General features: G+C 41.6%; 2 protein-coding genes across 3 annotated transcripts in view; one reads left to right on the forward strand and one right to left on the reverse strand.

Annotated features, from left to right (window-relative positions):
- The window catches only part of LOC144774243 (maestro heat-like repeat-containing protein family member 2A), a 77,376-nt gene extending 73,161 nt beyond the window's left edge, over positions 1-4,215 (reverse strand). For both annotated transcript variants that reach the window (XM_078659177.1, XM_078659176.1), the window contains exon 1: positions 3,827-4,215. In XM_078659177.1, coding sequence (XP_078515303.1) covers positions 3,827-3,847 — 21 coding nt within the window. In that variant the 5' untranslated portion in view covers positions 3,848-4,215. The remainder of the gene's footprint in view (positions 1-3,826) is intronic.
- The window catches only part of LOC144774269 (uncharacterized), a 592,191-nt gene extending 578,232 nt beyond the window's left edge, over positions 1-13,959 (forward strand). Inside the window, exon 7 of the mRNA XM_078659179.1 lies at positions 13,884-13,959. Coding sequence (XP_078515305.1) covers positions 13,884-13,934 — 51 coding nt within the window. The 3' untranslated portion in view covers positions 13,935-13,959. The remainder of the gene's footprint in view (positions 1-13,883) is intronic.
- Positions 13,960-16,197: the final 2,238 nt, after the last annotated feature.

Genomic DNA, 16,197 nt, shown 5'->3' on the forward strand with positions numbered 1-16,197 from the left:
TGGGGATCAGGAAATACCGGGAGTAGCACCCCTGACCCCTTTCCTGCTCTGGAACCACCTCTATCGCACCTTTTTGAAACAGCGCCAGGACGTCCTCCTGCAGGAGAAGCAGGTGGTCCTCTGAACAATAACCTTGGCAAGGAGGGTAATTGGGAGGGAACTCCTGGAAAGGAAGAGCATACCCATTTTCTATGAGATTGAGAACCCAAAGATCTGATGTAACCGATTCCCAATCCCGTAGTAAATGAGTAAGCCGACCCCCTACCGGACCCGCATGATCTAGAATGGCGGATCTAGGGCTGCTTTGCTGTTGTAGGTGGGGGGTGGGTATTATTGGAGGAAGTAGAGGAGGAGGAGGCTTGGCGTCCACGAGCACGTCCCCTTTGTTTAACTCTGTATGATTTATACAAAGGGTTCTGCTGCTGTTGCTGCTGCTGGCCTTGCTTATCGGAACAAAAAGTGGATCTACCAAATCCTCTAAACTTCCTAGTGGCAGAACCTCTAACCTGAAGACCCAAAGACCTTGCTGTAGCCCGGGTATCTTTGAATCTCTCCAAAGCCACATCCGCTTTCTTTCCAAAGAGGCCTGTTCCATCAAATGGCAAGTCCAACAAAGTGGATTGTACGTCTGTTGAAAAATCAGAAGATTTCAGCCATGCAGCCCTTCTGGTGGCAACAGTAGAACCCATAATTCTAGCAACAGAGTCCGCCGTGTCCATGCCACCTTGAATGACTAAGCGGGCTGCAGCTTGAGTGTCGGAGACTATTTCATTAAAGTTCTTTCTATCATCCTCAGGAAGCTTAGATGACAATTGCTTCACAGAGTCCATCAAAGCATGAACATATCTTCCAAGCAGGCAAGTAGCATTAGTAGATTTTAGAGCCATGCTACTTAAGGAGAAAATCTTTTAAGCAGACTGGTCCAATTTTTTTGAGTCCTTGTCTGCTGGTACTTGGGGAAATGAACCTGCCGATCTGTTGGAACAAGCGGCCTGTACCACCAAACTCTCAGGAGAAGGATGTGAAGAGAGAAACTCAGGGTCACCAGGTGCCACTCTGTAACGTCTAGCTACAGACCTGTAAACCGCAGGAGCAGTCAATTGTCTCTTCCAGACCTCCATTATTGGATCAGTTAAAGCCTCAGTAAATGGAAGCGTAGGCTCTATTATGGATGAGGGTGAATGTAAAACCTCTGTGAGAATGTTAGGTTTATACTCAACAGTAGGCAAGGTCAAATTAAGTAGATCCGCAGCCTTTCTAATCACAATATGGTAAGGTGTCACGTCTTTTGATGGTGCATCAGAAACTGATGGCAAACCCCACTCAGGAGAAAGTTCCACGCCACTGGCACTATGTAGGTCGTCAAAACAGTCACCTTGATCTAGAAGTTCACCTTCTTCTACATCTGAATCTTCACATCTCTTTTCCTCTAAGAGGCGTTGAGCTCTGCGCCTCGACCATTCTATACGAATCGAAGTCGACGGATCCGGTAACCACTCCGACTCGATCCGGCGTCGAGCGAGGAGCCGGGGCAGCCGGAGGATGAGATTCATGAACCGGCGTGGTACCTCGATCAGATTCACGAGGTCGTTCCGGAGCCGGCAAAGCCGCATGCGGAGTAGACGACCTCGGCGGAGCTGTATCGAGCCAAGGTGTATAAGGCGTCGGCATAAACGGCATAAAGGGAGCCGGGGCGTAAGCTTGAGGAATACCCAAGTTGTAAGCTAATGGACCCATGGGACCAGCCGGTGCACCAGTGGGGTACATTGCTCTAGTATAAACTCCAAACATCGCATTAAGAAAATGCGAGGGGTCCTGTCCCGGACCAGGAAAGGGAGGGTACAAACCAACTGGCTGTTCTGAAGGAGGTTATACCGGCATCGGTTCATCCTGGCTTTCTTGATTCCGAGGAACTTCCTCATCTCCTTCATGATCCGAAGAATAGTGTGATTACGGATCAGGTTCTTGTTCCGGATTTGGTGAACCTCGAAGAGACTGTAAAGGAGAAGGAGATACGAAGTCTTTATGATGTCTTCGAGACTTCCTTTTCGAATCCGAAGAATCTTTACCAGAGTGATGTTTCGAGCTATGTTTTCTCCTCTTGTGCTTCTTCTTTGATGAGCCAGAAGCATGACCCGAAGCCGACTTGGATCCGGACCTCGATCTTTCTCCGGACCTCGACCTCGCTCTGGACCTCGATCTCGAAGCCGACCTCGACTTTGATCGCGACTTCTGTCTCAACTTCGAGCATCTGGACGTCAACCTCGATGATCTACCAGCTTCTCTTCCTTTTACCTTTGCCAGAAGAAGTTTAGCCTCTCGTTCTCGTAAGGTCTTAGGGTTCATTTTGAAGCAGGAACAACAGTTTTTTACATCATGGTCCGATCCAAGACACCACAAACAATCGTTATGTGGATCGGTGATCGACATCATGCGAGCGCATGACCCACACTGTTTGAATCCTGTCTTCCTCGACGACATCCTCGACGAAGAAGAAACACTCAACAGAGAAATAGTAACACGAAATAGTAAGAAGTTACTATGTGTCGCAGAAGATCCCAGAAACCGTTAGCGTCGACGACGCAGAAAAAAGGGAACTGAAGGTCATCACGCCGACGTGGGTCTAATAAGGAGTCGGTGACGTCAGACGGAGTCGCGCGCGATGCCGTGCTCCTATGACATCGCTCACGCCGGCGTGCTACGAAGAAAAATTCCGAATGTTGCTGACGCAAGGGGGATATTCACAATGTGAAGAATCCACAAGGCAGATGTATCTATCAGAAAGTAGTATTCTATAATTCCAACATATTATTGATTACAAACATGATACATTTCCAGTGCTCCTCTTAAGACTTCACTGTTTTACCTGTATGTTCGGTCACCAGGAGTACAATGCAAAGTCATGGGGCTCCTTAGTGAAGGTCATTTGTACATTTACTTGTATTTCACAGGGTGTAAGCAGCCTCTCAGACTAGAGAAGATGCAATGGCACACTTTTTGTTATAAGAGGTCACTAAGGCTTTAGTAAGCCCAATTACTGTTTGGGACCTATGTCAGGGCTCTAGTGACTGAATATCTGCTGTTTTGTTATGATTAACGCATCAAGATGGAGCGTCAGTATGCTCAGTTTCACTTCCATAACCAACTTTTACTTACCCAGTATCACAAAAACAGGTGAAGCAAATTTCAGCACTGTTGATGTTTATTTAAATTCTAGCACAATTGCTTTGGTACACATTTCTCCTTTATTAATCCCGATTTCATATGTAACAAATACAAATGTGCATTTTGCTTCTCTGGCTGCCTTCATGGACTGTGTACTAATCACAATTGAGCTGGTTCAGTATTTGGAATTAATGTTGGAAAACTATATTCCCTGTAATCCCTTCATCTCCCAAAACAATGCACCAGCTCAAAACTGAAAAAATTACCAGGCGTGAATGTGTCAAATAATGGGGAATTACAGTCCGAATTGGTGTGGTGGTTCTATTTCTCAGGGGTACCTAAGGGGCAAACTTGGAATCATACATTTTTCCTACATCCCAAAATTTCTGATACCCACAACATTGGTACTGTCGGGAGCGGAATGCCAATATGTTGGCCCAATGTACACATGATGGAGGCCTGAACCATCTCACAACTCCACCTGTGGTGTAACTAACTCACCAATGGAATCCTGCAGTTCTGTATTCAACTCTCATTTCTCAATAATGTAGTGTTTCATTGCAGCTAATCTCTCATTATGGGATACAGTGTTCATTATGAGTGGATCATTTGGGATTGTTTGAAGTGGCAAGCATGGACAGCAAATAAAGGTCACACTCACCGTGAGCAAACAAAATGCCATATCAGCAGGCAGCTGGGGCTGGAGCCTTTCAACTTCATTGACCAACCAAGGAAGCTCCTTATCTAGTTGCTCCTCTGGCAGAACGGAGGCCAAATGTCCCAGAGTGGTGATGACCTGCCCCCAGACCTGTTAAGATAAATTACACCAGGTTTTCAGTTCCACACACTCGACATTAACTACTAAGAAAATATGAGATTCATGTGGAAGTAGAGGGTTCCCTGGAGAGGCAGCTGCACTTGACATCTGTTCACTAGGAAGTGATTCTGTCATGCAAAGGCAGTGGTTTGTTTCACTGGCAGAATAATCCAATAGACAAAACTGATTCTCTAAAATAGAAATGTTATCCATGAATTTGTTTCGCTCTAGTCTTATTTGGATGAGGATTCCCCACCCGCTCTCTCTATTTTCTTCCTCTCCCCAGCTCTTTTAAAAAAATATATTTCCCCTGCCTCCTATTCTTGGACAGGTTGTGGTAGACATAGAAAATACACTACTGCAGCTGCAATTTTATTAAATTGCCCTAGAATCTTATTCTGTCACTTTCTTTTACAAAAATACTTATTGCACTTACTGTTCCCTAATACTTAAGTATTATAGCATGGTTTAGCTTTGATTTTGTTTTATATATCTGACCTGATAGGAATTTGATACTTGGTCGGGTACAATAAAGGTTCTTACACATTTTATTCAGCTACATAAATAGAGATCACAAGTCTGGGTCAAGAGAATGAATTTCATATTGTTTTGTATTTCATCAAATGAAGTGTAAATGCAAAGGCAGAGGAAGGGGCATCAATGTGTATGCATCATTTATCTCACAAAACGTAACAGCTCTAAACCTTCATCCACTGCACTCTGTTCTTTCTCCACTTTACCAACTCACCTCCTGGAGACTGGGGATGGTTTCAAGAAGAAATACCTTACAGGTTGAGTAGGCTTCAAAGAAAAGTGTGACTAGAGGAGTGTCTACACTGGAAGCAAACTGGCCTGATAACATCTCAATGACTGCACAAAAATAAAAAAATTACAGTTAAGTTCAAAGGCTTAAGTGTTGCATTAATCTACACATGTACCACCTTGCCTGGTAGTGCATAGGACATACTGAGCAAAAACAGTGCAATGCGTCTGCTGATAGGAAATTATTTTTAGCAGGTATTAGACTCTATTCACATAGGTATTCGCAGACTCGATACTCTGTCCATCACCACCCCCTTTTGAATCGTTTTGCCACCACAAGTGTGGAAGGGTATGCTCAGACATGAGTCCCTTGCTCACTGCACCATCAGGATTCAAGCAAGCCGGGCCGAAGACGGCTGTAATGCCAGAAACCGGTCCCCGGAAGCTTGTTTCCTTTCCAGTAAAGAATTGGCTTGGTAGTTTGGTCTGCCCTGTTCCCATGATGCACTGGGCCAGGGTCAGACTAATTTGCATGTAGCCAGGTTCTGAACTGGGATGGTGCAGTGAACTAAAAAACGGTGATGTATCAAGCCCTGATCTTTCGACTGGGTAGTAGTGTTCTGCTTAATTCAGATACTCTGTCAATCACCACCCCCTTTTGAATCGTTTTGGCCACCACAAGTGTGGAAGGGTATGCTCAGACATGAGTCCCTTGCTCACTGCACCATCAGGATTCAAGCAAGCCGGGCCGAAGACGGCTGTAATGCCAGAAACCGGTCCCGGGAAGCTTGTTTCCTTTCCAGTAAAGAATTGGTTTGGTAGTTTGGTCTGCCCTGTTCCCATGATGCACTGGGACAGGGTCAGACTAATTTGCATGTAGCCAGGTTCTGAACTGGGATGGTGCAGTGAGCTAAAAAACGGTGATGAATCAAGCCCTGATCTTTTGACTGGGTAGGAGTTTTCTGCTTAATTCAGATACTCTGTCCATCACCACCCCCTTTTGAATCGTTCTGATTCAGGCTGTGGCAGATGGGTATCCCGTCACAAACGTGATGCGATAGCCCCTCCCTCTTATTTCACATACAATAGGATACAACTTGTCCACCAAACTCTAAATCAAGCCCTTGGTTTTTTATTACTGAAAAGAATAGGGTGTTTCCCGGAGATGCACTATACAGACTAGAGATGTGTTCCAGTCATCACATGGCAAACTTGACACAGCAGCTCAGCATGCCAGTTCAATTGGCAAATGTACTAGAAAGTAGTGGAGTTACACATTATGCAGACCAATGTTGCAGTTGAGTTCTGATTTGTGCCACAAATGAAAGTTTAATGCATATAAGTAATCCGTTGTTTAAAACAATGGGATGAATAGGGACTGTTATTCTCTGCACCAATCAGACATAAGAAATTGCATCTCTTTGCATGAAGGGTGCTCTCAGGAAATGTTACAAAAGTGAACTTAATAAAGGTGTCCTCTCCCAACACTCTCCCAACCATCAAACCGAACCCGACCGCTCCACCAGCGCAGGTGCACACCAAGGCTAAACCAATATTTCTGGTTGATTGTAGAAGCAGTCTTCATTACAGGAAAGAGCGTTCTGAGAATCAGATCTAGATATGGTTCCATTTCCGGTCCTATAAGAGAAAATAGGATAAACAATATTAATTAAACTACACACTAATACCAACTTAAGATGATGAGTGTGCTGCAAAGGTGGTGTTGGTCATGAAACATTGTAAAAAAAATCTTGATGCATGACTTTGTATATTTTCCACCCAGCAGAACATAAAACCTAATGCAATAAGCGGAAATTAACATTTCACATTGTCTTTTCCCAGGATTCACTCGCACCTTTTTATGACGGTGATGAAGGAGTTCGGCATTATAGCAGAGTTGCTGCATTTACAGAAATTCTAAATCCTTGTACAAATAAAGGCTTAATAGTTAAGTAGCTGGTTGGTGTAGAACTGTTTCAGTTTTTAACAGTTTTTTTCCCAAGAGACATAATGAAACAAAACATCTGGAGCTGGTATGTGGTGCTAAAATGTGAATCTACAATGTGAAATCACAAAATTTCAACAAATCTAAAACAATATATATCATTTGAACATAATAACCAAAATAGTAGCAATACATTTGCATCTTTCAAAAGTGGCTGTCAGTGGACCTGTATTTAAGATGCAACCATTCACTTCTAAGGCCTCTTGCTGGAGTTATATTTTGAAGCCTTCTGATGGCATAAGCACGGAGATGCTTGTTTCTTTAATTAGCACTGTACAGAAAGTAATCGTCCTAGAGCTTATTTGAATTACCATTATGACATGGGGTCACAACACATAGTCGTGCTGTTTTTTTTCCTTCCAGTTAATTGTCACTTCCTTAAAAAATTAATTGTTTTTACTATGCGGGCTGAAATGGCAAAGGCATGGGCATGGGACTCTATTCTGAATGCCACAATCAGTTTGAAATATATGTAGAAAATAATTTAAATATACCCTGTGGCTTCTTTCCACTTTCAATTTGCATTGTATATGCAATGCTAGTGATTGATCTATTCTCAATCACCACTGTAAAATGCATAAATTCACCACACTGTTATGGGTTTTGTACAAGCAATGAAATAAGAGTGGAAAGAACAATGGAGTAAGGGAACTGAAAGAACATGTTGCTGCATGCTTCAAAGCCCACTCTGTGTATTTGAGTGTTGTGATGACATGAGCCATAGACAGATAAAACTATTTGCAGACAGACCTAAAATGAATGTAGAATCCGGTAGACTGCCTGAGAGCACAGTGTTTGACAACAACATAGCATTTTTTCTAATTACCGTATTGAATTGTCATTTGGTGAATGGCCCAAAACACAATCTCCTCTGGAATAGAAGGCACCGTAAACAGATTTACAATCTTAGAAGATATCGACTGTGGTATCCACTTGGTAAGAGTGATTTGACACATTAAAGCCATCCTTTCAAGTTCAGGTGCATTCTCCTAAATATGCAGAAATAGGAAATATTGGTAATTTGAAGCATTTGTGACGAACAAGAGGAGAAAAACAAATCCAAAACAAGTATTAAGTACCATGGATCAGGTATAGAGGGAATATTGTGAAACAGGAGATGCCTGAACAAATCAATAACGGCTTGATTATGAGTTTGGCGGATGGGATACGCCGTCACAAACGTGACGGATATCCAGTCCGCCATATTACATGTTCCATCCATAGGATATAATGGAATTGTAATACGGAGGTTGGGATATCCCTCACGTTTGTTATGGAGTAAACCTGTCCTCCAAACTCCTAATCAGGCCCTAAGACTCAATTATCAATAAGATAGAAGCGGAGCAAATAACAACAATGTAATCACTCCTTGAAATAGACCAAGTAGAACCAGCAGTTGCCAAAACAGATTGAAAATAAGGCTGTAGCCTGAGATTTCTTGACCCCTAGCAGCAAGAAAGTTTACAGGATAAAAATGGGTCATAATAAAATTATAAATATATTGGTACCCCCAATGAATGAATAAATAAGTCCATCAAAATATCAGAAATTCTTGTCTTTTCTTAATTTCACATCAAAAGGCTTTTCTTTTTTATAAATGAATGTCTTTCTGCACTGCAGAGGTATCCAAAAGTGACTGATACCATTTAGGATGTGCACCAAATGTATTGCTTGGTACAGGCTGAGAGGTGCGAGCTATTCGACCTAGTCGCTTTTTGTATCGACATGGGGCATATATCATCAGAAATAATTAATTCTATTTGGCTATTCTCTAGCCCTGGATTACCTTAGTGTTTTCTGCTTATAAAATATATGTACTAGGGGTATGAGTCTGTGAAATATTTAACCTCTTTTCAACACAATACTGGCCTTAGAGACTGCAATATCTTTTTGAGCGGAACAAAAGGTAATCTGGCTTTAAAAACACTGAATGATTATATTTACAAATATTTTACCTATTTTAAGACTAATACAAATGTATTTTAAACACTCTAATTAGGATGGACTGTCTTAGATAAAAGTACATGGAAATACATGATAAAGCACAAAGTCAATAAATCAACAGTACTGTAATGGTATAATACATGAACTACATGCTAATAACAATGTGGTGTGTTACAAAATAGGTCTACAGTTGTTTCATCTCTTTGTATATCTTGATAAAAACATGACCTTGCTAGTGAAGTCCTGAAGTCTCAGAGGCCAGAGAGGGTGCAACAGTGAAAGATGTGTGGCACTTCCAAGCTGCTGTTCTGTTTTGTACTGCCAGCATATCGGAACACATTTGAAGGTGGGTATATTACTTAACTTCATCCTCATGGGGATGACTGGGTTTCTGAGACTCTCCGTAGCACCTCCCAAAGTGTGCCTCAGTAGATGTGCTACCTTTGCACCGCTTCCCTTAGAGTTACACATCTTCTGCGATCCAGTTTGCCTTTGCCAGTGCTTAGTAATTTGACAGAAACACCTGGACAAAAGTGTTCCCTCATTTGTATGGGCCCTAGCCTCCTAGCAAATGGTGTAATGCATCTTGACACAGTGTGGGTGTGAAATGGGTGCAAGTACAATGCTTGTTATAAAAAGCCCAGCACATGCCTTGGCAGAATCTGCTGCAAAACAAACACCACCTACTTCCTGTGGTTTTGCCAATCTAGTCCATGATTTTAAATGAGTGCAGCCCCGAACTCTCATCCCCTTTCTTACTCTCTCTTCTCTCAGTTTCTCACACACATAAACAACTACACACACAAACCAGTACAGACATGCACTCACATTTCTGTGTGCAAATCAGGTAATAGGCAATTCATTCTACAAAATACAAACCAAGATCTATGAGAGAGCTTTACTTTTGAATCTATTAGTTTGTTATATACAGATTGACTCTATTTTGTGTTCTGAGCCCTTGCCTATCTGTGGAATGTAAAGAAGAATCCGATTCTCGGTGTTACAATATTGCTACCTTTGTTAAGATATTTCAGAAGTTCTTTAGGAGTGAAAATATGGAATTTGGGGCCTGATTTTGTATTTGACAGGCAAAGCAGTGTCCTCCAGGGTGTCAGAGGACATTGCGTCCGCCACCCCAATGGTATTTGAGTTGTTATGTTTCAAGCTGACCTCTTGCCCAGCGATCATCTCTGTACTTTGATTTTATGACTTTTTCCGTTTGACCAGATTAAGTTTTTTCTAATGTATAAGGTGTGTTAGATGTATTCATAATTCAAAACCTCTGAACACAATATGCAAAAAATGTATTTAATAGTTACAAAAATCACAACCAAGTATACCATTATTTTGCAATAGAATCAGAGATAAAGCAGAACAGTTTTATTGTTGCATTTTTTATGGGTATCGGTGTGGGATGTTGTGTTTATGTTTGAGATAAGCTGTATAGAGTAAAGTTTGTGAGACTTATGATTTGGCGGGTATTTAGAGTGACAGTGGCGGTGCAGGAGTTGTTGGTCAGTATGTAGGTATAAATTATAGGATGTCTGATCTGGGGGTTAGAATTTACCACAAGGCAGTTGATTTATTTGAGGATAACATAGGGAGGGCTCTGCGCTCAACCAAGAGTAACCTTGACTTCTGGGCCTCCCTGCCTTTGTCGGTTGTGGGGTGTGTGGCATTATTAAAAATGATAACCCTCCCCCGTTTACTTTATTACTTTGTTACCCTGCCGATTTGGATACCTGGAAAGCGCTTTTCCCAATTCAACTCCATGGTTTCGAGCTTTCTGTGGGGAACGGGACGAAGAAGAGTGTATCTGCCGACCATGATGCGCCCGTGTCAGGAGGGAGGCTTTGCAGTGCCGGATTTTGAGGCTTACTACAATGCGGCCCAGTTCGAATGGTTCACACAACGGCTGGCAGGGAAGCTGGGAATGGAGACAAACCAGAGAAGAAGGGACCTAGAGCTTCGTCACTTGAGTCGGATTTTGCTACAGCTCCCGATGCAGGAACGTGAGGTATCCAGGGATCTATGGGTCCTGAGGCAATGTTGGTATAGGTCTGTACGACGCAATAAAGGGAGCCCGGCATATGCCCCTGAGATCCTGGTGTGGTTCTGTGAGGAGCTCCCCCATGGAGGAGATTGACAGCGGCTACATGACTGGGAGGAATCGGGGATCTCCTCCATTGGAGATCTGTATGAAGATGGTGCACTTTTACCATTTCAAGACCTCATGCAGACGCACGAACTTCCTGCTCAGGACTTTCTGTTGCACACGGGCATAACAGCTGCTATGTGCAAGCACTGGAAAAAAGGGTTAGAGAAACCACGGGTCTTCCTTCCCTGCCAGTATGTGGTCACCTCTGTAGGTAGGATCAAGGTGGTGACGTGCTTGTATCGGAGGTTGACGCAGGGCTTGAGGACACCTCTGGAGGGACTGCATATTAAGTGGGAAACTGACCTGGGAACGCCTATAGAGGAGAAACCTTGGGAATTGTTAATGGAACGGGCCTGGAAATGTTCCCGAAACGCGAGATTCCAACTTATTCAATTTTATGTGTTTCATCGGGCGTATCTTACGCCTCACAAAATTAATGAGTTTTTTGGCTCCCACGCTACCTGCCCACAATGCAGACTGGAGGGTGCGGTATGCATACACATGTTCTGGGATTGTCCGCTGCTTCTGGGATTCTGGGGAGAGGTACTGGGCAAACTGACAGAGGTGACGGAGAGGGACCTGCAGAATACTCCAGGGGTGTGCCTGTTGCACTGGTTTCCCACACTTCCCGCAACAAAACCACCAGTAAGTTCCTAGACCTGGGGTTAGTTCTAGCCAAGCGTGAAATCACTAGCCATTGGAAGGCGGCCACGGCCCCTAGCATTGCGCGCTGGCTACGTGACTTTACTAAGTGGGCGGATTGCGAGGGGACGCTCCGCCTCCAATTAGCTCGGAGGACTGACAACGACAAATTCTGGGACTCGGCGAGAGCCTGGGTAGCGTTGGTGGATTTGCTCAAGAATCCGACTGAGGATGATGACTGACCTCGCCGGCTATGGGTGCCCTCTTTATTACATGAGACTGCAACAACAGGTAGTGAGTTGAGAGAATGGGAGGAGTGAGCGTGGAAGTGAGAGTGTCCCTCCGGCAGAGATGTGGGCTACTGACATAGGACTATGGTGGAGTATGCAGAACACATTATGAGCATTACATGCGCGGCTAGGGAAAGCGACATGTCTGAGGGGAGGTGGGTGGTTAGGTTCGGGGGGGTTAGAGGGTGGGGAGTTTGAGTTGAAGGGGGGGATTTTGTTCATTTTTATCCGTGCTGAAACATAGAGGCTGACAGTGCCTGAATAGGCTAAGAGCAACACAATTTAGCCCTGTAGAACTGTGTCTCGGGTTCACTGGGATATAACTCTTGCTATTAGAAAGGCCTCACTCCATATGTGGAACAAATGGATTGACTAACACAGACTTGGCGGGGCGAGGCAAAATCTGGATGGGGATACAAATATTGGTCAAGTGTTGCGAGACTAAGGTAATGAAGTTGCATGTATCGGTGAATTGTTTGTGCATTACATGAAAACCTAATAAAATATGTTTAAAAAACAAAACAAATTATAGGATGTCTGGTGCAGTTGTTAATGTAGGGCACCGAAGGAGGAGGAATGTAGGTACAGAAGTAAGAGAGACTTAAAGAGTAGGCAGTGGCGTGTTTCCTATTGGTGGATTAAAGGCAATGGTCTCCAACTAATCAATCACATGTTACTAGTAGCTCGCAGACTGCCATTGAGTAGCTCACATATGATAATTGCCTGTCAACAAGCTTGAGAATATACAGGTGCCCACCTGATAACACAGCTATTTAAAACAAAGCTCCCGTTCCTATGATTTACAAACGCTGACAGTGCTTGAGGATGCAGACTACCCTTTTCTGAAAATAATTGCTTCTTTTTCTACTTCTTTCTAGCCTCTTTTTACATGTCTTTCTGTTTTCCTTGCTTTTATGTCTCTCTTTCATTTCTCAATGTATTTTATTCTCTCTTTCTTGCTGTCCTCTTTCTTTATTTTTCCCTCTTTCCCGCTTCCCCCCTATTTGTTTACACTATCTCTTTCCTTCCCTCCTTTGTTGTGCATTCTTTTTCAGTTCTCTTTCTTTTTTTCTTATTGGCTTAATATTCTTCTTGATATTTTTCTTTCTTTTTTTCTCATTTCAACCTCTATTTTTAATGTTTCATCCATTTTCCAGTTCTTTGTATCTTTCTTACTATTTCTTTCTTCTCTTTTTCAATCTTGTGTCTCTCAGTAATTCTTTCCTTTCTTCTTTCATTTTTTCTTTTTTCTCCAATTTCTGTTTTTCTCTTTTTTTTCGTTTATTATTCCTTCTTCTACTCTTACTTAATTTTCCTCCTTCTCTCCTTCTTTTCTTTTGTCTTATCTCCATCTTTCTCAATGTTTTTCTTTCTCTGATTGTTTCCTTCTCTTCCTTCTTTTTTCAGTCTTATCTGTTTTCTCTGTCTTCATCTTCCCTCCTCTGTTATTCTTTTTCTGTATTTCTCCTTTTGGTGTTATTACTTATTGTTCTGTTTCTATCTTTTTCTCCTTTCTTCAACCACAAGGATCTTTTCTTACTTCCACCTCTGACCTGATCTTCTTCCTTCTTTTTTCTTCTACTTTTTTTCTCTTATTTTTTTCTTTCTTTCCTTCCATTGTTTTCTCGCTGTCTTTTTCTTTCTCTCACCTTCTTCCTTTATTCTTTCTCTGTTGTGCTCTTCATTCTTTCGCCTACTTCTTTTTTACCATGCCTTCTTTCTCCCTGCATTTTCATTCATTCCTTTCCTAGTTTGTTTCTTCGTCTTTCATGTCTTCTTAATTGCTTTCTTCTTTCATTTCCTGCATTTGACTCTTTTCTCTGGGTATTTTGTCCCCGTTGTTTTTTTCCTTTATTTTGTTATTTCTTTTCCTATATTTCTCTTTCTTTCTTTCTTTCTTTCTTTCTTTCTTTCTTTCTTTCTTTCTTTCTTTCTTTCTTTCTTTCTTTCTTTCTTTCTTTTTTTCTTTCTTTTTTTCTTTCTTTCTTTCTTCCTTTCTTTCTGTTTTTCTTTCCTGATTTCTTTCTTTATTTTGTCATTCTTTCTTTTTGTTTTATTTATCTTCCTCTCTTATACTCATCTCTCTTTCTCTCTCTTTAGGTGTTTCAAGAGCAAAGGGACAACACTGATCCTCAGGGACCCCAATTGTAAACCTTTGCGTTACAGCTCCTGTTCTATTAATACTTTATGCTCCCTGTATCTGGAATGAAGAATTTAAGGGTACTCTAGGGGCAGTGTTTAAGTTATTTGGTCTCTGTGTGCATTTATAAAATTCCTATATTAGACAGTAGCTCAGGAAAGGTTTGAGACTCCTCATTTAAAGAGTGCTAATTGAACTCTAGGCTGCATGTGATGGGGAAAGAAGTATATGTTAGCTAGTTGTAACTGATGTCTTTTGTGATGCTGGAGTGTAGAACAGCAAACATGGGGATGTAGGTTTCATGTACGATGTAGGTAGTGAAGGTGTGGTATGGAAGTACAGTATAGATGCAGGTTATAGTTTAGCTGGTGGTGTCAGATTTCCTTACAAAAGTATGAGAGTGTCATGCTTACCCTAATGTGCATTGCATAATGATGTTCAGTACACTCATTTTCTACAGGCAGACCATTTAAGGCACACTATTTCTTTCTTCCTCAGGACACACCCTAATATCAATATAATAATTCATCACTATCAACTCTAAAGTACTACTACACCAAACTAAAGGACCTGGAATGATAAAAAACATAACATTCACACACTAGATAACAAAAAATTAACTGTAGTCTTTTGAGTGCTAACAGCAGAGAAACACCTTACTAAAACTTTTAAAAGGGAATAATTGACTATTGCACCCACAATAGTATCAGAGATGGTAGTTAAAAAGATCAGCACATTGCATTTTACTCCTTCCTAAAGAATTCTTAATGGAAATACATGAGAAACCGGTGTGTACATAACAAAACTGTTTGGAACATGCCATATTTTAAAGTTAATTACTTTTTTATCTGTGCAAAGGTTTTAATTAACTATGCACTTTACAAATAAAACTGACTTACTTAAACTTACTTAGTTAATAAGGCCATTGTAAAAATAATGTGTATGGATACAGTGTTACGTTAAATGTTTGCAGTTTAATTGAAATAGAAATACTATGGCTGAATTTCAAACTCTATTAAATCAAATATAACTTCTTGCTGCAGACACAGCTGAACTAGCACCTAATCTATCATATAGGTCCATCTTACATAATGTTATGACACAGTTGCAGCTGGTGTCAATGCAGTACTGTACAGAGAGTTTTTCTGCTCTGCCTTCAATGAACGCCTTCTGCCTTCAAGTGCAAGGTCAACATGTGGCCAAACATACTGGATTTTCGTACGGTACATCAGCCTGTCTGAGCGCTACTGATTTTCCTGCTAACAGCCCTTATTTTATTAAATCTGTCATCCTTTGTCAAATTCATGGTAAGAATATTGACTGACATAATAAACATTGTTCATAAACATTATTGCCACATTTAGGACATGATATTGATGTCAAATGATCGACTATTTTTTAATTTTATTAGAATTCCATAGCTGCAAAATAAATAATACATAACTGAACACATACATCAAGACTTCCATCATTGCCCATTTTAAGCCCCAATCCTAACCAATGCCCTCGACATCAAGTTAACATGAGGTACAAACTATATGATACATAATAGACTCCGTCATATACTCCCTCACCACCCCCCAAATCATTAACCCTAATCTCCCTTTTCTATATCCTTTAACAGGATATAAACTGTATTCCATGTGGTACTCATTGAGAAACTTGGCCCGCCACATCTCAAAGGGCGGAGCCTCTTGCTGTAGCCAAAGTGAGGCAATTGCCAACTGAGCAACCACCGTGGCCATAAAAATAGGATAACGGTATTCATATAGTAGCTGCCCCTGGCAGAAATCTTCCCCAATACCAAGCAACATCATAGACTGAGAAATTTTCACACAGTCCCCGGTTATTTCTGACAAAAACCTCTCTATAGATTCTATCTGAGTGTCCAATACCGCACAGGCAAAAAACACGTGCACAATGTCTGCACTATCCTTTCCACAGCAGCAACACTTCCCACCATGCTGACCCCCCACTTCATCATTTTAAGAGGGGTATGATACAAATTGAATAACATTTTATAATGTTGACTTTTAAGGCTGGATGCAGGAAAGATCCTCCCTGTCAAATCAATGGATTTTTCCAATGAGATTTCAGTGTTCCCCAACCAAGTTCTCCATCTCATATTATATTTTTCTAGATCATCCGTTCTGCCCTCTAACAGTTTTTTATAAATTAGCTCGATGTTTCCCTGCTGTCTAATAGATTCTACCATTTTAAACTTCATAATGCAAATAGGGTGTTTTCCCAGAAAGACCATTACTTGTAAGTATT

Source organism: Lissotriton helveticus, chromosome 1_1 (genome assembly GCF_964261635.1).
Source record: "Lissotriton helveticus chromosome 1_1, aLisHel1.1, whole genome shotgun sequence".
In the NCBI taxonomy this organism is placed as follows: domain Eukaryota; kingdom Metazoa; phylum Chordata; class Amphibia; order Caudata; family Salamandridae; genus Lissotriton; species Lissotriton helveticus.